Genomic DNA, 15,323 nt, shown 5'->3' with positions numbered 1-15,323 from the left:
GAGGACTCAGTCATAGTAGGACTATGACTTATGTTCATTAGAGGGATTAGTGGTACTTAAAGAGTTAGATGTAACTACAGAGGCATAACGGTTATTAGCCTAGCTGTACTTACGAGCGATCTGTGAAGGGTTATTGCACTGTTGATTGGTTAATATGGACACATAATATATCTGTAGCAAGAAGGGTACAACTGTCGATCTTTAGTGAAGTGCCTGATAGTTAACGGATGGTGGATCCTGTGACTAAAGAGTTTAGTTAGTTATTCATGTACTGTTGGAGCTTCAAGCTACAGGTTCATAAGGTCCCCTTGGTAGCTCAATGGATTATAGTTGAGAATCAGTTCTTGGTGTTGATTTGAAATATTCAAATTGACAAGAGAAAATTCGATTATATATGATATGATCGGTGTGATGTATGAGATACATCAAGTGGAGGGTTAAGGTAAATGAGATTTACATTAAGTACCATGAAATAGAAAAAGTATATGTTTCATGAGATGAAATATTAAAACTATACGTTATAAATATAATATGGTAAGCTGGTTATCATATATATATTTATAATATTAATTATTGAATAATTATATCTTTTTCTCTAATAATCATTGAATGGGAGGTTATTGGTGGTTTCACGGTAACCGTGAGATAAAAGGAAAAAAGATTTCCAAAATTTAGTAGATTTAAGATGGGGTTTTCATTCTCGGATACACTCACGATATACTGTCAAATGAGAATTGTTTTCACTAAATGATAGCTGAAGAGAGACTAAACGATCGTGGAGTGACATTAGACGATAGTTCACTTAGCTGGTCATCTTCTAAACGATCGATGGGCTTTTGCTATATGATAGCTTGCCGTCTTCTAAACGATTGGGCGTTCGTTTACACAATAGACTCCTGTCATCTCCCACTTGCTCAATCCTTTACACGATTGTTATTCCTCCGATCTCTTCCTCTAACCATGTCTACATATAGCCTACACTTCTGGATTCTCACACCGAAAATACCAAGATAGCCATTATGGTGGTGTCTTATTCAACTCGACTAAGGTCGAGGTTTAGGAGGTCGTTCACTATGTTCGTGATCTTGGAGATCGTTGAGTTCGTGTTCGTTGTGATCGTGTTGTGTTGCGATTGTAGTGTTCGAGCGTTCGTGTGTTGTTATCTCGGAGACTAAACGAGTGTTGGTGATCGAGGAAGTTTGAAAATGAGTCTTCAAAGGTATGTGTAATCTTTCCCTTGATTATCTAGTAAAGCATGCTTTAATTTCGTATTGTGCATGACCTGTAAGTTTTCGTTTCTTGACTGTAATTATGTATGTTCAAATATGAATAAAATTTGAAACGATCATTCCACTGCTCATAAAAATCCTCATGTCTGATTTTCTTCACTATTATAGAGCATCATATATAAAGACTTGTTATTTAGAACACCAATAGGAAGTCGACTGATGAGATACACAGTTGTTTGAAAAGAAAAATGCCAAAATTTGTGGGGAACATTTGAATGAGTAAGAAGGGAAAGACAACCTCAACAACATACTTGTTTTTCCTTTCAACGCTTCCATTTTTTTGGGGAGAATAAGGGCAAGACATTATGTTAAGAATTCCATCGTTATTAAAAGTAAACACAAGGGATCAAAACTCCCCTCCAACACCACTTTGAAGAGTTTTTATGGTTGTAGAAAATTGATTTTTAACTATAGTAAGAAAATGAATAAAGGATGTTAGAACTTCAAATCTAGCTTTCAATATATGTATATATACATGTGAATCTAGAGTAGGCATCAACAAATAACGAGAAAAACGTGTTTCCCTTAATTGAGTTAACTGGGGATGGACCCCATACATCAAAGAACACAAGTTCAAAAGGATAAGAAACATGAGAAACAGAGTGTGAAAAAGGTAACCTATGGCTTTTGGTCATTTTACAAGAATTGCAAAAAGGAGGTGCACCATTATTTTTAAACTTCATATCACATTGAGATAACATAAGTTTTACAATATGAGATGATGAGTGACTTAGTCAACAATGCCAGAGAGACATATTTTGGAATATGGAAAGAAAAACAACAGGCATGTTGTGATCTTAAGTACCTTGGATGGATTGGGAAAGAAAAGACAACTTTTATAGACCACCATCAAGCTTGTCCCGAAGAAGAAGACTCTTGGTTTGAAGACCCGTCACAAGAAAAGAATCATAGAAGAATTCTACATAAGCATTGTTATCATGACATAAGCGACCAATACTTATAAGATTATGAGATATAGATGGACTGTGAAGGACAAAATTCAAGTGAACAAAAAAAATTGAATTAATCGAAGGAAATTGAGTTGAACCAATATTAGATATAGGTAAATATTTACCATTACCAATGACAACCTATTCACTTCCATAATAAAGGAAATAATTTGAATATTAGCTATGTACGGAGTCATGTGATGGGTAGCACCGGAGTCCATGTACCAACTGTCATCAGGATGTGTGGTACTAGAGGCAGGGGTTAGGTTCGGTTAAGGTGTGACATGGCTTTGAACAGGGGAGGTTTGGGCAAAGTGAGCTTGAGGTCTTGAGGAAATTGAAGGGACACGAAACTTTGGATTGTCTAAATTGTAACAAGTGAGAGCTTCATGGCCAAGTATATTTCAGATTTGGCATTATGAATGATTTGAGGATTGGGTTGGGGGGCCATTTTGGTGGTCGAGATGGTGGTTGAAAGTTACCAAAATTAGAGGAAAAAGGCATAGGAGAAGAGGGCATACCTGAAGTTGGAAAACGACGAGAATCTTTACCAATCGGGGGGCCAAGGAGGACAACGGTAGTTCTGTCCAAAAGAGACATTTGCAAGATTGGCTTGAATCATATTCAACTGTTCAGTAGCTGTTTGTTTCTCTAAACAACCCTTATAAGCGATGAGCAAGCTTCAAACATCTGCAATAGAAGGACGATCAATACGGTTCTGGATTGAAGTCACAAACGGATTATATTCATTTCCAAGTTCTTCAAGGATATAGCCCAAATGATCTTTGTACGATGTTCACCAGTGGCAGAGAATTTATCAGCCACATCTTTAATCTAAGCAAATATTGTGTCACAGAGAAACCATCCTTCTTGATTCTCTGAAGTTGCGAGTGAAGGACCATGATCCGAGCCATAGAAGAAGACTCGTAAACTATACGCAATGCTTCCCAAATTTCAAAAGAAGTATCATATCCTACAATTTCTCCCATCTTGTTTTCATTGTGCGATGAGTAGAACCAACTCATAAGACTACGATTACATTTCTACCAAAAATAAAAATGAGGATTTACATGAGTACGTTGTGGATCCATGAACTCTGAAGGTTGAAGAGATGAGCCATCGATAAAGCTTTCTAACCCATGGCCCATGATTAAGTTGAGCAACTGATTCTTCCAAAACAGATAATTTATGTCTAATAATTTAATAGTAAGAGATTGTGCAACATTTGGAAAAGAGGCCATAGTCAGCTAAGGAGTAGGGTAATAGGGACTATGCCCCTTCTGATTCCTGAAATTGATTTTGAAATGGTATATTGTTAGGGAAATTTTGATTTAGGAAGGGTAAAGGGTTTGGTAAGTTATTGAAAACGAGTGGATATTGAAAACTTGATTGATATTGAGCAGTATTAATGTTGCGGTTTGGGAAAAAAGGTAGACGTTGAGTAACTGGAGGAGTAATCAGAGGGTAGTGTTGACTGAGTTGGTAGAGTCAGCCACAGTGGATGTCATTGGAAAAGTCGTAGTCGTTGGTTCAATGCTATCGCCATTCAAAGTTCCTGAGCTTGACGCCTTAAAAAAAAATAAAGAAGGAACTTTACAACTCTAATGCCATAATGTGAAAGAGGAATACGAAAAGTCTATAAAAAGAAAAATGCAGAAAAGCATCATTAAAGAGCACTATTCATCCACTACATATTTAAGGAGAAAACTATTGTCACATGTCAACAATTGATAGGAGAAAACTAGTGTTACATGTCAACAACTAATAACAAAAATGGAGAGCAAAAATATAAACAAAATAACAGAAGGCAAAAATATATAGAAAAATAAAGGAATAGAAATCTTCTTATCATTTACCACTATCTACAATTCAATATTTATATTTTATCGATCTATGATACCATTTTCTAAACGAGTACCTTTTTGGATAATCTCTACTATATTAAAAGGGGTAAGATGGGGAGAATCTCTAACTCTCCATTTTGTCTCGAGTCTGCCATTGTTGTTCTTGTCGTCCCATGCTCGCCTCGTCGTCGAATCGCCTCACGCCATCTGTCTCCCACCTATAACTCACATCGCTGGAAGGAAAAAAGAGAGGGAGGGAGAAAGAGAAGAGAGAGGGAAGAGGAGATGGCCTTGAAGCATGAGGGAAAAATATATGCATGGGGAGAGAGAATATACATGTGCATGAGGGAGAGAGAATAATATGTATATAAAACGTAGGTGAAGGCTAAATTGTAAATAACCACTGATATTAGTAAAAATATGGGAGATTAATAAGTCTTTTTTTTTTTGTAAAAAAATGAAATGTTAAAGACATTAACATAATATGGACCTATTTTTAAGGTAGTTTATGTAGAAATCCCTTGATATATATATATATATATATATATATATATATATAAAGAAGCCCATTGTTACCCTTGGTCTTACACACTAGAGTTTTGGTTGTGCTTGGTCCACAGAGGTTGGGCCAGACTTGAAGCCCAAATCTCATAGGTAGCCTCTGAAGGACCAATATTCGTCTGTTGCATAGAGGTACAGTCCTGTTTTATAAATACACATCCTATCCAGTTTTATCAATAATTATACCAAATACAATTTCCAAAAAAAAAAAAAAAAAAACCTATACCAAATATAACATCCTATGATTAATCCCACAAATTGAAACAAATAAAGAGTCGAAATGTTTATTTTAATAATACCTCATATTTCAAAAGATTTTATATGGTCAATATATATATATATATAGAAGAACATGTATAAAATCTATTGAAGAAGCTTTCTAATCTAACTAGCAACAGCAAGCTAATAAAGGAACTATGGATTTGGTCGCTGTTGTAAGCCGATTTTCAAGGATAAATCACTAATTTCCCTCCACCTTTATCATACATGTAATGATTCTAAACATCAAATTAAAAAAAAAGTAGTCAATACACATTTTTTTAAGTTGCTTTCAATTTAAAATTATGACTTTTGTTAAATTTATAGATGGAAAGTGTGTTTATTCATGTGAACAAATCTAAAAACATAGGTATAGATTAGTGAATCATAACTATTATCTTCGTCTTCCTTTCAATCTTACCATTCTTTTTTTTTTCTTTTGAAAAATGATTTTTTTTTGCTAACCCTAACATCCAAATTACTTCCTATATTTGTTTAAATTTGTTCACCGAAACAATAAATAAATACATACAAACTTTTGCATCTATAAATTTAACAACAAAAACTTTAAAAAAATTGTTTTCAAAGTTCGAGATATCGATAAAATATTATGAAATTTGAAGGTGGTTAAAAATAAAAAGTAAAAAAGTAAAAAAGTAAAAATTCACTCAAAAACGCAAGGTATCTTTACCCATAAAATTAAACTTTGAACAAACTCACGTGTCCTTTTATTCCCATGCGGCAAGTTTTTCAACTTTTAGTCTGTAAAGAGATGTGAATCCAAATCCAAAGAAGCTTTTTTCCAACCCAACCAAACAAAAAAATTCTCTACCAAATCCCAAATCGCAACCAAAATTCCCTTCTATTCCACCGTTTTGAGCTTTTCAACTCAAACATTACCTTTTTTGTTCCATAAAATGCTCATTTCTCAACTCTCCAACAAAGAAAAAAAACAACACCCATTTTTAAAAACACTCTCTTTTCCCCTTTTTTGAATGTTTTTCCCCCTTGATTTACTAATTCAATTACAATACAAACACAACACGCTGAGATCTATAAGCCTTATTGCAGCCAAATTCCAATGGAAAATGACCCTACCTTTTGACTTACAAATCCTTCTCTCCACGCCATTCCCTGAAACTTTTATTTTTTTCCACATACACCTTTTGTTTATACATGCTGCTTTCTTAGAGTTTTAGGTGTCACTTTGTTTATTCTCTCTCCAAATAATTCTATTTTATTATTATTATTGTTGAATAAGACATTTTTAATGCATTTTTTTTTCCTCCTCCAGTATTAAAAAAAAAAAAAGGAGAAATTATGATTTTATGATCAACCTGCCAAGTACAAAGGATTATGAGTCCCCACGTGTGAAGGTACGTGCACACGATGGAAATTTAGATTGCTCACAATAATTCAAAATTTGATTATTAGGATTTAGAATTCCTTTGCTTTAATTCCCAACATCATGATTGAACAGTGAGTGTATAAATGTGGAGAAAAAGGACTGTATATAGCACTACACAACGCTTTTTATTATTATTTATTATTTTGAAATAAACGCATATTCTTTCTAAATAAAGCAGAAATTTTTTCTGTCAATTATGGGCCAATATGTCTGTAAACAAACACATGTTTAATCCTGGTACGGTTGTTTAATTTGCTACACTTGAAAGGGGGAAAAAATCCTTTTAATTTTTCTCTTTGGATTATGGAAGGAATGTCTGTCACTTTGCAGAAAAGCTAAGATAAAAAAGAGGGAATCAGTAATGATGATGTTATGGATGAAGATTGATAGATAAAGGATTTTTGTTTGTGGTCAAAGGCTTTTAAAAGCAAAAGGCCACAACTGAGCTGATCCATCAGCTCTATTTTTTGCTGGGCCACACTTTCATCCACAGTTCATTTTTGTACTTCAGAAACACCAATAAAGCTGAGAACTCAATTATGATTTAAAAACAAAAGAAAAAAAAAAACAGAAAGATAGAGATAGAGATAGAGAGAGATTCCAATTTGAACTTCAATTGTCTATGGTTTAAAATATTCCTCATCTTTCAGAATGTTTCTCACAAAAACTTTTACCTGATAAGGATGGTTTTGGGAGTGTTGAAGTTCTTGATCTTTCAACATGGGAATAAGCTATATCAGGAAATATCAAATGGATTTTTTTTTGGTTCTTAAGTATCAGTCCAGGCAGCAAAAACTGGCAACTGACTCATACAATTTGCTGCCCTTAACTGTTGGGCAGATGCAATCCAGGAGGAGTTCATATTACTAGCCGAAGCAGTAAATGGTTTAGATGTCGATTGAGGCATTCCGAACACCATCGAAAGGCTTGTCTTGTCTGGACTCTCCTCCCTTGAGCTGCTCAAGCTGCAGCTAGTCCCCATTGAAGATGGATTGGAGAAATGAGCTCCCATTCTGGCTGAATCTTCGACTCCAAGTTGTGATCCATCATCGTTTATCGCAGACAATATTCGTGGCTTCGGAATGAGCTGCTGTGATGACTGATAAAGAGCCATCTTCCAGTCTGATTCACTTTGACTACTACTCTGTGAGGGCAGAGGCATAGCTTCTGAATTGCTATTGTGAGTATGAGGGCTTTGTCTAAGTGATTCATTATCAAACTCTGGCTGCTGCTTTCTCTTAGCTAGATCACCACTAAGGAGGGTATTGCTGGCAATGATCCGCTCCACGTCATACCTCGTAATATCAAAATTAGTAACCGCATTCATTCCTCGAAATTTAATGGCTGCTATGTCATAGGCCTCAGCTGCTTCCTCTTGAGTACCTAACGATTTCATATAGCAAAGGGATTACAAAACTTTTCTTCTAACCAAAAATTAAAAATCAAAGTAAAAAAGCTGTACTTCTGTATGCATCTGTAGAAGAGCATCTTTGCTCAACCAAGAAAAGGATTAAACAATTACAAAGCGACTCAAGCACAGCCTTATTTTCAGAATAGTTGGTTTTACAATGTGAGCCCTACCATTCCCAAAGCAAGAAAGAGACTCAATTTCACTCTAGGACATGACTTATTTATGACAGCTTTAACAAGTAAGATGCAAAACACAGGAAACAAAATTCAAACTACTCAATCAAAATATTCACATAAAAAAAGTATCTAAAAGCACTCACTGAATGTCCCAAGATACAGATCTTTGTTACCAGCAACTCGGCCAATACGAGCCTGCCATCTTCCATGTTGATGATGTCTGCAATATAATATAAATGGGAACAGAGAAACTTCAGACAGAGATTCACTGAAAAAGCCACATAAAGTCCAAAAGCAAAATGATCAAGATCATAAATCTATTACAAAGCTTTGAGTTGAGACTTATTAGACCTTGTTACTCCTCGGTATATTGAGGCCCCTCTCGAGAACCCGCTACTTCTTCTGAGAGATGATTGAATTACAAATTTTAGATTTTTAGTTTTTGTCCATATATGATTGAAGGAATATACCATAAATAATTAATACACATGGTAAAAATGAGCTTGCCTTCTCAGGTGAGCGACATATTCCTGCCTACTCATGTTTTTCATTTCCTCTAATTCTTTCTGATAGTTTTCCAACTGCTCAGAACAAGGATTAACTTTGAGTAAAGCATGACAATTATTAAAGAAATTTTAAATTAGATTTAAGAAAAAAGTAGTATTACAGGAAAGTTAATGTGAGTGGAGGGTCCCCAATACTTGAGTGCAGCAAGATCATAAGCTCTAGCGGCTTTTTCTTCCATATCATAACCTCCTAAAAAAACCAATTTTTGGAACCACTTGATTAATCATTAAACAAGGGAAACAAGGGGGAAAAAAACTTGACCAATAATTACTCAGTCGAGATTCTGAATGCTTACCAAGGTACACTGGACATCATCATTTGAATCCAATGGCGATCCCAGCCCAAAAATAAATAAAAATTGAAAACAAAGAAATAAAACCAATTGAGTGTGTTATGATTTTAGCAAGAACAAAAAGAAACAACAAAATGTGGATCCATGGATGAAACAGAAGCACCATAATGTTTTTTTTTAACTCTTTTTTCTTGGTGAGGGTGGGGGGGATTTTTATTACCTTGCCTTCCCTTCCTGCTTTGACCTTCTTTCTTGCAACTGTTGTCCCATAAATGTGCTTCATACCTACCCGTCCATCTGTGCCTGATTGACATAATGAAACATTGGATCATGGAATGAAAATGAAGATAAGTAAAACAAAACAAAGTAGCTTCCCCCCATAATGTAGATCAAAGAAAAATGACGAATTGTGCAGTGAAGAAATTTAGCGAAAGGAGAAGAGGAAGACCTTGTAACCCCTCGATACTGTGAGGTTCTCTGTCCAAAGGTATCTAAAGACTTCCTATGAACAATTTGCTTGTGATCAACCTTCTCATGGCCTCTTTTTTTTGTATCCATGGCAGAACAGTCGGCCATGGCAGGTGAGACATGCTGTGTGGCTGTGACACAGCTTGACTGAGAGCTTGGGCTCATAGTCATAGACAAGCTCAATGACTGTAAATCTCCATAAGCCATGGCATTAATGGGACCAGAATCACCACCATTTTCACTCATGCAACTTACCATCTTCTGCTCGAACGAACCATTGTTAGTGGCAGCATAGTTTCTAGGAACAGCCCAATTCTTCAAACCAGAAATATCACTCTGGGCTACTGCTGGGTGCTGCTGCTGCTGCAGATTGCACCCATCAGGCAGGATTACCTTCGAGTCTTGAAGCATCAGTTCACGGCTTCTCAAGGATGAGAAATGTGCAAAGGGTTGGTTGTTGGACTCGTGAGTTTGGTTTTGATGGCAAAATATGCTGTCTAGGCTGAGAGCCATAGCTTCCCTGTCATTGCTTTCATAGTGATGGGACCCCATAGTTGCACCACCAAAGAAATCCTCTAGTTTTGGAGTAGAGCTACTTACCACTTCAAACCCAAAAGGGAAACAATAAAACAAAATAAGATTGGAAAAAAAAAATTAAGCTTTTTATTTTTCTTTTAACTCGAGCACAGAGTAACAGGAGCATATTCAAACCTTGTGGATGCTGCCTGCTGAGAGCTTCCATTGAACAAATTGAGCCATCTGACTTTAGTGGCATGGCAGACAATGGTGAATAAAATCCACCATGTTCTCCATCAACACCATAGCAAATGCCATAGTTAAACTGAGATGGAGAGTGAAAAAGATTTGCAGGAATCGAAGGGGAGACAGAAGTAGCAGAGGAAGAAGAAAGCTCCATGTTAACGTTAGGGGAGACAGAGAAACCTAGCCAGTTACAGTTGTTGCCATTAACATTATTCATGGAATTCCCTCTACCTTCAGTTCAATCTACCCCTCTTTTCAACACAATGCTCTAAATTTTAGAGCAAAATCTCAATGATTGGAGGAAGAAAAAAAAAAACTAATGATTCCAACAAATCCTTATTTCACCCCCACTTTGAAACCGGATATATTTTGTTTGTTTGCTAGCAGCAGAGAGAAACATGTCTAACCCTTCATATAAAGAAAACCAAAAAACCCAAAGTTCTACAACTCAAAGTCTATTAGCCAACACTACCAACAAAACAACCTGCTCTTTGTTTGAAGAAAGCAAATGGGGTATAAATGGAGCAAATAGAATGAGCGTTGGGAGGCATAGCATGGCTTTGCCTTTGGTGCATTTCTATAGGGATCTGTGTGTGAGAAAGACCATCCTTTTGCTTTACCCTACGCTCTCTCTCCACCTACCCTTTTCCTTTTTACTTCTTTTATGCTCTTGGAATTAAGGCATGATTTTATAAACATGCAAATCCTTGGCATACTAAATACAACAAGAGAGATGGAGGATGCCTCTCATTGCTCTCTGTATAATCTAAAGACTTGAATGGCACCCCCACCCCACTTAAGCAAAATGTGAAGTACCCTTTCAAAATTATTGACTAATAGTGGGGTCTGTTGAAGTGGGTTCCACCATATTAATGTGATTAAATGGTCTGATGAAGCCTCTGTAGACCTTGAATTAGATTTACACATACGGAAGACAAACTGTCCCTTTAGTCACTTCATATATTCAGCAGCTTCTGTACTGCTTGGACCTACGCATCCCAAACACCACCCTTGTAGCCATTTGCCAGCTACAGCCACCAAAACAAATATATATATATAATTAAACTCTCCTCATACGGCGCCGTTTCTCCCTATTACTCTACTGCTCATCCTTTGACTAAAAACCCCTTGTTACTTGGATGGATATGGATCATACTCTTTAGTCTTTAGGCCTTTGCCTTTGCTTCTTCGTGTAAGCCTTTTTTTTTCGCCCCCTCCATTTTGTAGTCTTTTTATTCGGTGCCTGCTTACTGCTTACTGCTTACTGCTTCAGAAGGAGGAAAAACAAAAATAAAGTGTTAAAGAAACTCCTTTTTTTCAAAATGGCACCTCGTTGAATGCGTTGGATCAGATAGCCAGCCATTAGCCACCAACTAAACAACACTTTTTCATTCCAATTAAGACCTGGGAGAATCTTCTTCTTAGCCATTGAGCTTTTGGTGGGAATGCGTTTCGAGAGTTTTTGACCTGTTTTTTTCCCACATCAGAATCAGCACATGCTTATAAATATTGCCTACACAAACAAATATGCTACATTTAAATATTTTCAAATCCTAAATCAGAGCAGAAAGCATTTGATTCATGTATAGCCTATGATTGAGAAGTTAGACTTGGACACACTATTTTTCATATAATTTTATATACTGTTGAGTCAAAACGCGCATAGTTTTTATATTTGAACTTTACCATAAATACCTCTTATCAATAGAGATGTAGTCTTTACTTGTACATCATGTGGGAGTGATACTATGATGACGTCGCCATCAAATCAATAGTAATTGATGCTTTTATTTTCTTTTTTGACTAATAGGTAGCTCGAATAATAAACATCTCAATCCAAATCTTTTTAATGTATATTCACCTCTCTTTTCTACCTAAAGTAAAGTTAACTCAAGGAGGTGAAAATTAACCAAACGGTAAGAAAGAAGATGGTGAAGAGTTATTAGATAAAAGAAATAATTTTGTGAGATCTTTTGCATTTGTCTGGTATCAAACCTCTGAAAGCTGCCAATTCCACTTCTTGACAAATAGTACTATTTACCAAATACTGAGAAACTTCAAAAATCTAATTTAGCAAATACTCTGTTCTTAGCTGCATCTAATTATACACAGTGATTTCAATTATTGAGCAAATTAAAAGTGGTTGATTTGGTGGCTACAGGACCGGCAAACATTCACAATTATTCTCCTTCCCCACCATGGTTCTAACATCTTGAGAGTTGTCGAGTTTTTTCTACTATGCTTCTGTTTTTAATTGGATATTCATTTTATTTTAATTTATTGTTTTCTTTTCTAAAAGAATTAAGGCTATTTACTAGGTTTTTTTTTCTTCTTTTTCTTTTCAATTTTTATGAATCCTTTTGAAATGCTAGCTAACTTCCAAAAACATAAAGTAATTCTTGAAAACTATTTTTTTTTATCCAGATTTCATAGTGGTTTTGTCTTCAAATCTCTCTTTTTAAAAAAGCTTGTTCAATACCTGCCTGTTTCTAAGAAAAGTCAATAGAAAAATTTTCAAAACTGTTTTCAATATTTAAAATTTGAACTAAATTTCAAAAAGTAAATTTCAAAATAAAGATAATAATAAGAAACTAGTTTTGTGTGTGTTTGTGTGTTATTTTAAGGAATATTATTAAATGATATTTTGGCTTTCAAAGTGGCTATGATTGTAAAATTGTTTAGAAAAAAGGTCTATTATAAGTTTATAAAACAAAAGAAATCATTGATAATTAAATATACGAAATCTTTAGAAAAATGAGGGACTAAAAACAAAATTGGGAACAAACTGTCTTAAGCATCAGCAAACCAACTTGGAAAAATGAGACTTTAGAGTCCAATTTCTCATGATTACAAATTCCCATTTCTGGGTCCCTTTTCAAGTCTCAATCCCATCCATCTGAAATGAAAAATATAATTCCCACCATATTTATATTTTTGCATGTAATTTTGCATGACTAAGTTCTTGGAGACAGATTTTCAAGAGGACATCATTTGGTTTTCTAAAGGAAAGTGGGATTTTTTATTTCTCCTTTTTGTAATATTTGAAACTGGGAAATTATATTAAAGAGAGAAACCCTCTCTTTTTGATTGCAGCAATGATGAGAAACTTCATCATTCGCCTCCTTCCCCACAATAACCCACAATGACCAATAGCATTTCATTGCCAAAGGAACTTCAAATATAGTGATACATGTCAAATCAAAAAGGTTCAAAAAATGAAGAAAAAATTGGACTGAAACTGAACTAAAGGATAAATTTGAAACCCAAAGAAAAGGTTTAACGAGCCTCAGCACAGCAACAGCCAGCCCCCCCCTAAGTTTGATCCTACACAAAAGCGCTCTACTACTCCTACAACCTCTGGCATTTAGGACATCAAAATCCATAGTAGAAAAGAAGGGGTATTTAGCTAACAGAATAGGCGTATAGGGCCCTAAAATTCCTTCTCTAAACACAGTGAGACTGAAATGGTTTATTAAATGATATTCTTGTAAGAACAGAAAATGCAATCCAAAACAAAATCTAAAGCAAAGATTACAGAAATGGACAGAGGTCAACAGAAAAAGTAAATTGTGGATAGCAACCGAACTGAGAGCGACCACATAACTGTGTGTGGGTACACTACTGTTTGCATGGGGATTAAAGTTCTCTGCCCACTTTCCCTTTTTTTAGAGAGAGAAAGACAGTATCTTTCTCAAAACTTAATGGCCTACCTCTCCATCAAACCAATGCCATCTCCTGCCATTGCCAACCCCATTGCTCTCTTTAAGTTGCTTTACCATTCGGTCCATCTCTCTCTCTGCTAGAATTAAGAAACATGTCATGTCCCATTCAAATTTTAGATTCTTTCTTTATGGGGCTTTGGTGGTGACTCATAAATGTGATAACAAAAAAAAGAGGGGGAAAAAAAAAACTCTGACCATAAGAAATGAATTACTCAATCACCCAGTTTTGAGGTTTAAGATAAACGAAAGTTTGGGATATACTGTGGAAAATCTTGTGGGCTTAGCTTAGTAGTACAGTGCTTTTATTGCTCAAGTTTTTGTAACTTCCAAAAGAAGAAAGAAAAGAAAAGCCCTCCACAAAGACAAAGCTGTAAAGCAATCAGAAACCCAAATTCAACCCAAAAAATTAAGTTTAATCTTAGTACTTAACAGAGGAATCACCAAAATGCCCTCTTTCTTTCTTAGGATCCCTATGTTATCAGACAGATTGAAAACAGAGAAAGTCTCGTTAGAGAGAAGGACTAAAAGAAAGAACTTTTTTTTTTCAAGACAATTTTTAATTAGCTTTGGCGCTGGGTTGGGTTGCTTTAAGGAAGAATCCAAATTCGCACCTCTACTTGATGAACAAAAGATGTGCCTTTCACATCCATTCTGCTACAATGTCCAGGAATTATGAATTGATTTTGTTTCTTTTCTTTTCTTTTCTTTTCTTTTAACTTTGTCTAATTCTAGAGATTAATACAGCATATCAAATGTGACTTTTGGACAAGTGTTTATTTATTGGCCTTATTTTCCTCCTGGACTATGAAGGGCTGTAAGAGTAAGACATGGTTGGACTTAGAAAACGTACTGAAGAAAGAGACAGCTACAGGTTGCTTTAACACCAAGACAATGGAATCCAGCCTACACTTTAATTTTTCTTTGCCTTATATACCTAAAAGGAGGATGTAATCAAAATCTCAGAAATGAATTGTTGTATTAACTTTGTCTTTTGTTATGACGGTTCAAATCAAGCAACGGGGTCCTTAAAACTAGCGAAATCCTCTACTGTAAAACTGAAAATGAGACTAAAACAAGGTGAGAACATAAAACAAACAGTTGGTGTGCATCCCAGCTGTTCGTGTTGCGAACGCCTGGCTCTGTTTTAGGCTTTGGTTTTTCTTCAGCCTCTCGTCTCATCTGATCAATCATCAAATCACCGAACGGCGAAAGATTTTCAATTTGTCATATAGAGAAACCAGGCCATATCTATCAAGGTCGCCATCTGTCTCCCGTAGCCCTAACTCCTTTGCCCTGTTTTTCGCAAGTTTTGGGGCTTTTACCCATTTCACGCTGCTTTTCCAAAATAATACTACAATAGTAAATCAAGAGGATGAATAAATTAAAACCACCAACCACAACCACTAAAATAGTCACTTTATGGTTTGAATCTTCCACTCTTATTAAAAAAAATGAATTTTTCGCTTTATTTAACTTGTAATCAACACAATATATCACAAAATTTGTGCATTTAAAAATTATTTCATAAATAAGCAAAAAAAAAAAAAAAACAGCTAGTGATTTCTAGGTTTATTTCAGTACACAAATGTAAAAATTATACATTAACAATCTAAAA

General features: G+C 35.3%; 1 protein-coding gene across 1 annotated transcript; it reads right to left on the bottom strand.

Moving 5' to 3' along the window:
• Positions 1–6,906: 6,906 nt before the first annotated feature.
• Positions 6,907–15,061, bottom strand: LOC120074505 (AP2-like ethylene-responsive transcription factor ANT). Its single transcript, XM_039027655.2, has 9 exons — positions 9,936–15,061; positions 9,205–9,826; positions 8,977–9,059; positions 8,760–8,768; positions 8,565–8,653; positions 8,405–8,478; positions 8,249–8,299; positions 8,041–8,117; positions 6,907–7,693 (listed from the first exon to the last, which is right to left on the bottom strand). The coding sequence occupies exons 1-9, from the start codon at positions 10,201–10,203 to the stop codon at positions 7,080–7,082; spliced, it is 1,887 nt and encodes a 628-aa protein (XP_038883583.1). The 5' UTR covers positions 10,204–15,061; the 3' UTR covers positions 6,907–7,079.
• Between the last annotated feature and the right edge of the window lie 262 nt (positions 15,062–15,323).

Source organism: Benincasa hispida, chromosome 3 (assembly GCF_027475165.1).
Source record: "Benincasa hispida cultivar pf3 chromosome 3, pf3_genome.v1.1, whole genome shotgun sequence".
NCBI lineage: Eukaryota > Viridiplantae > Streptophyta > Magnoliopsida > Cucurbitales > Cucurbitaceae > Benincasa > Benincasa hispida.
This window is presented reverse-complemented; position numbering and strand designations above follow the sequence as displayed.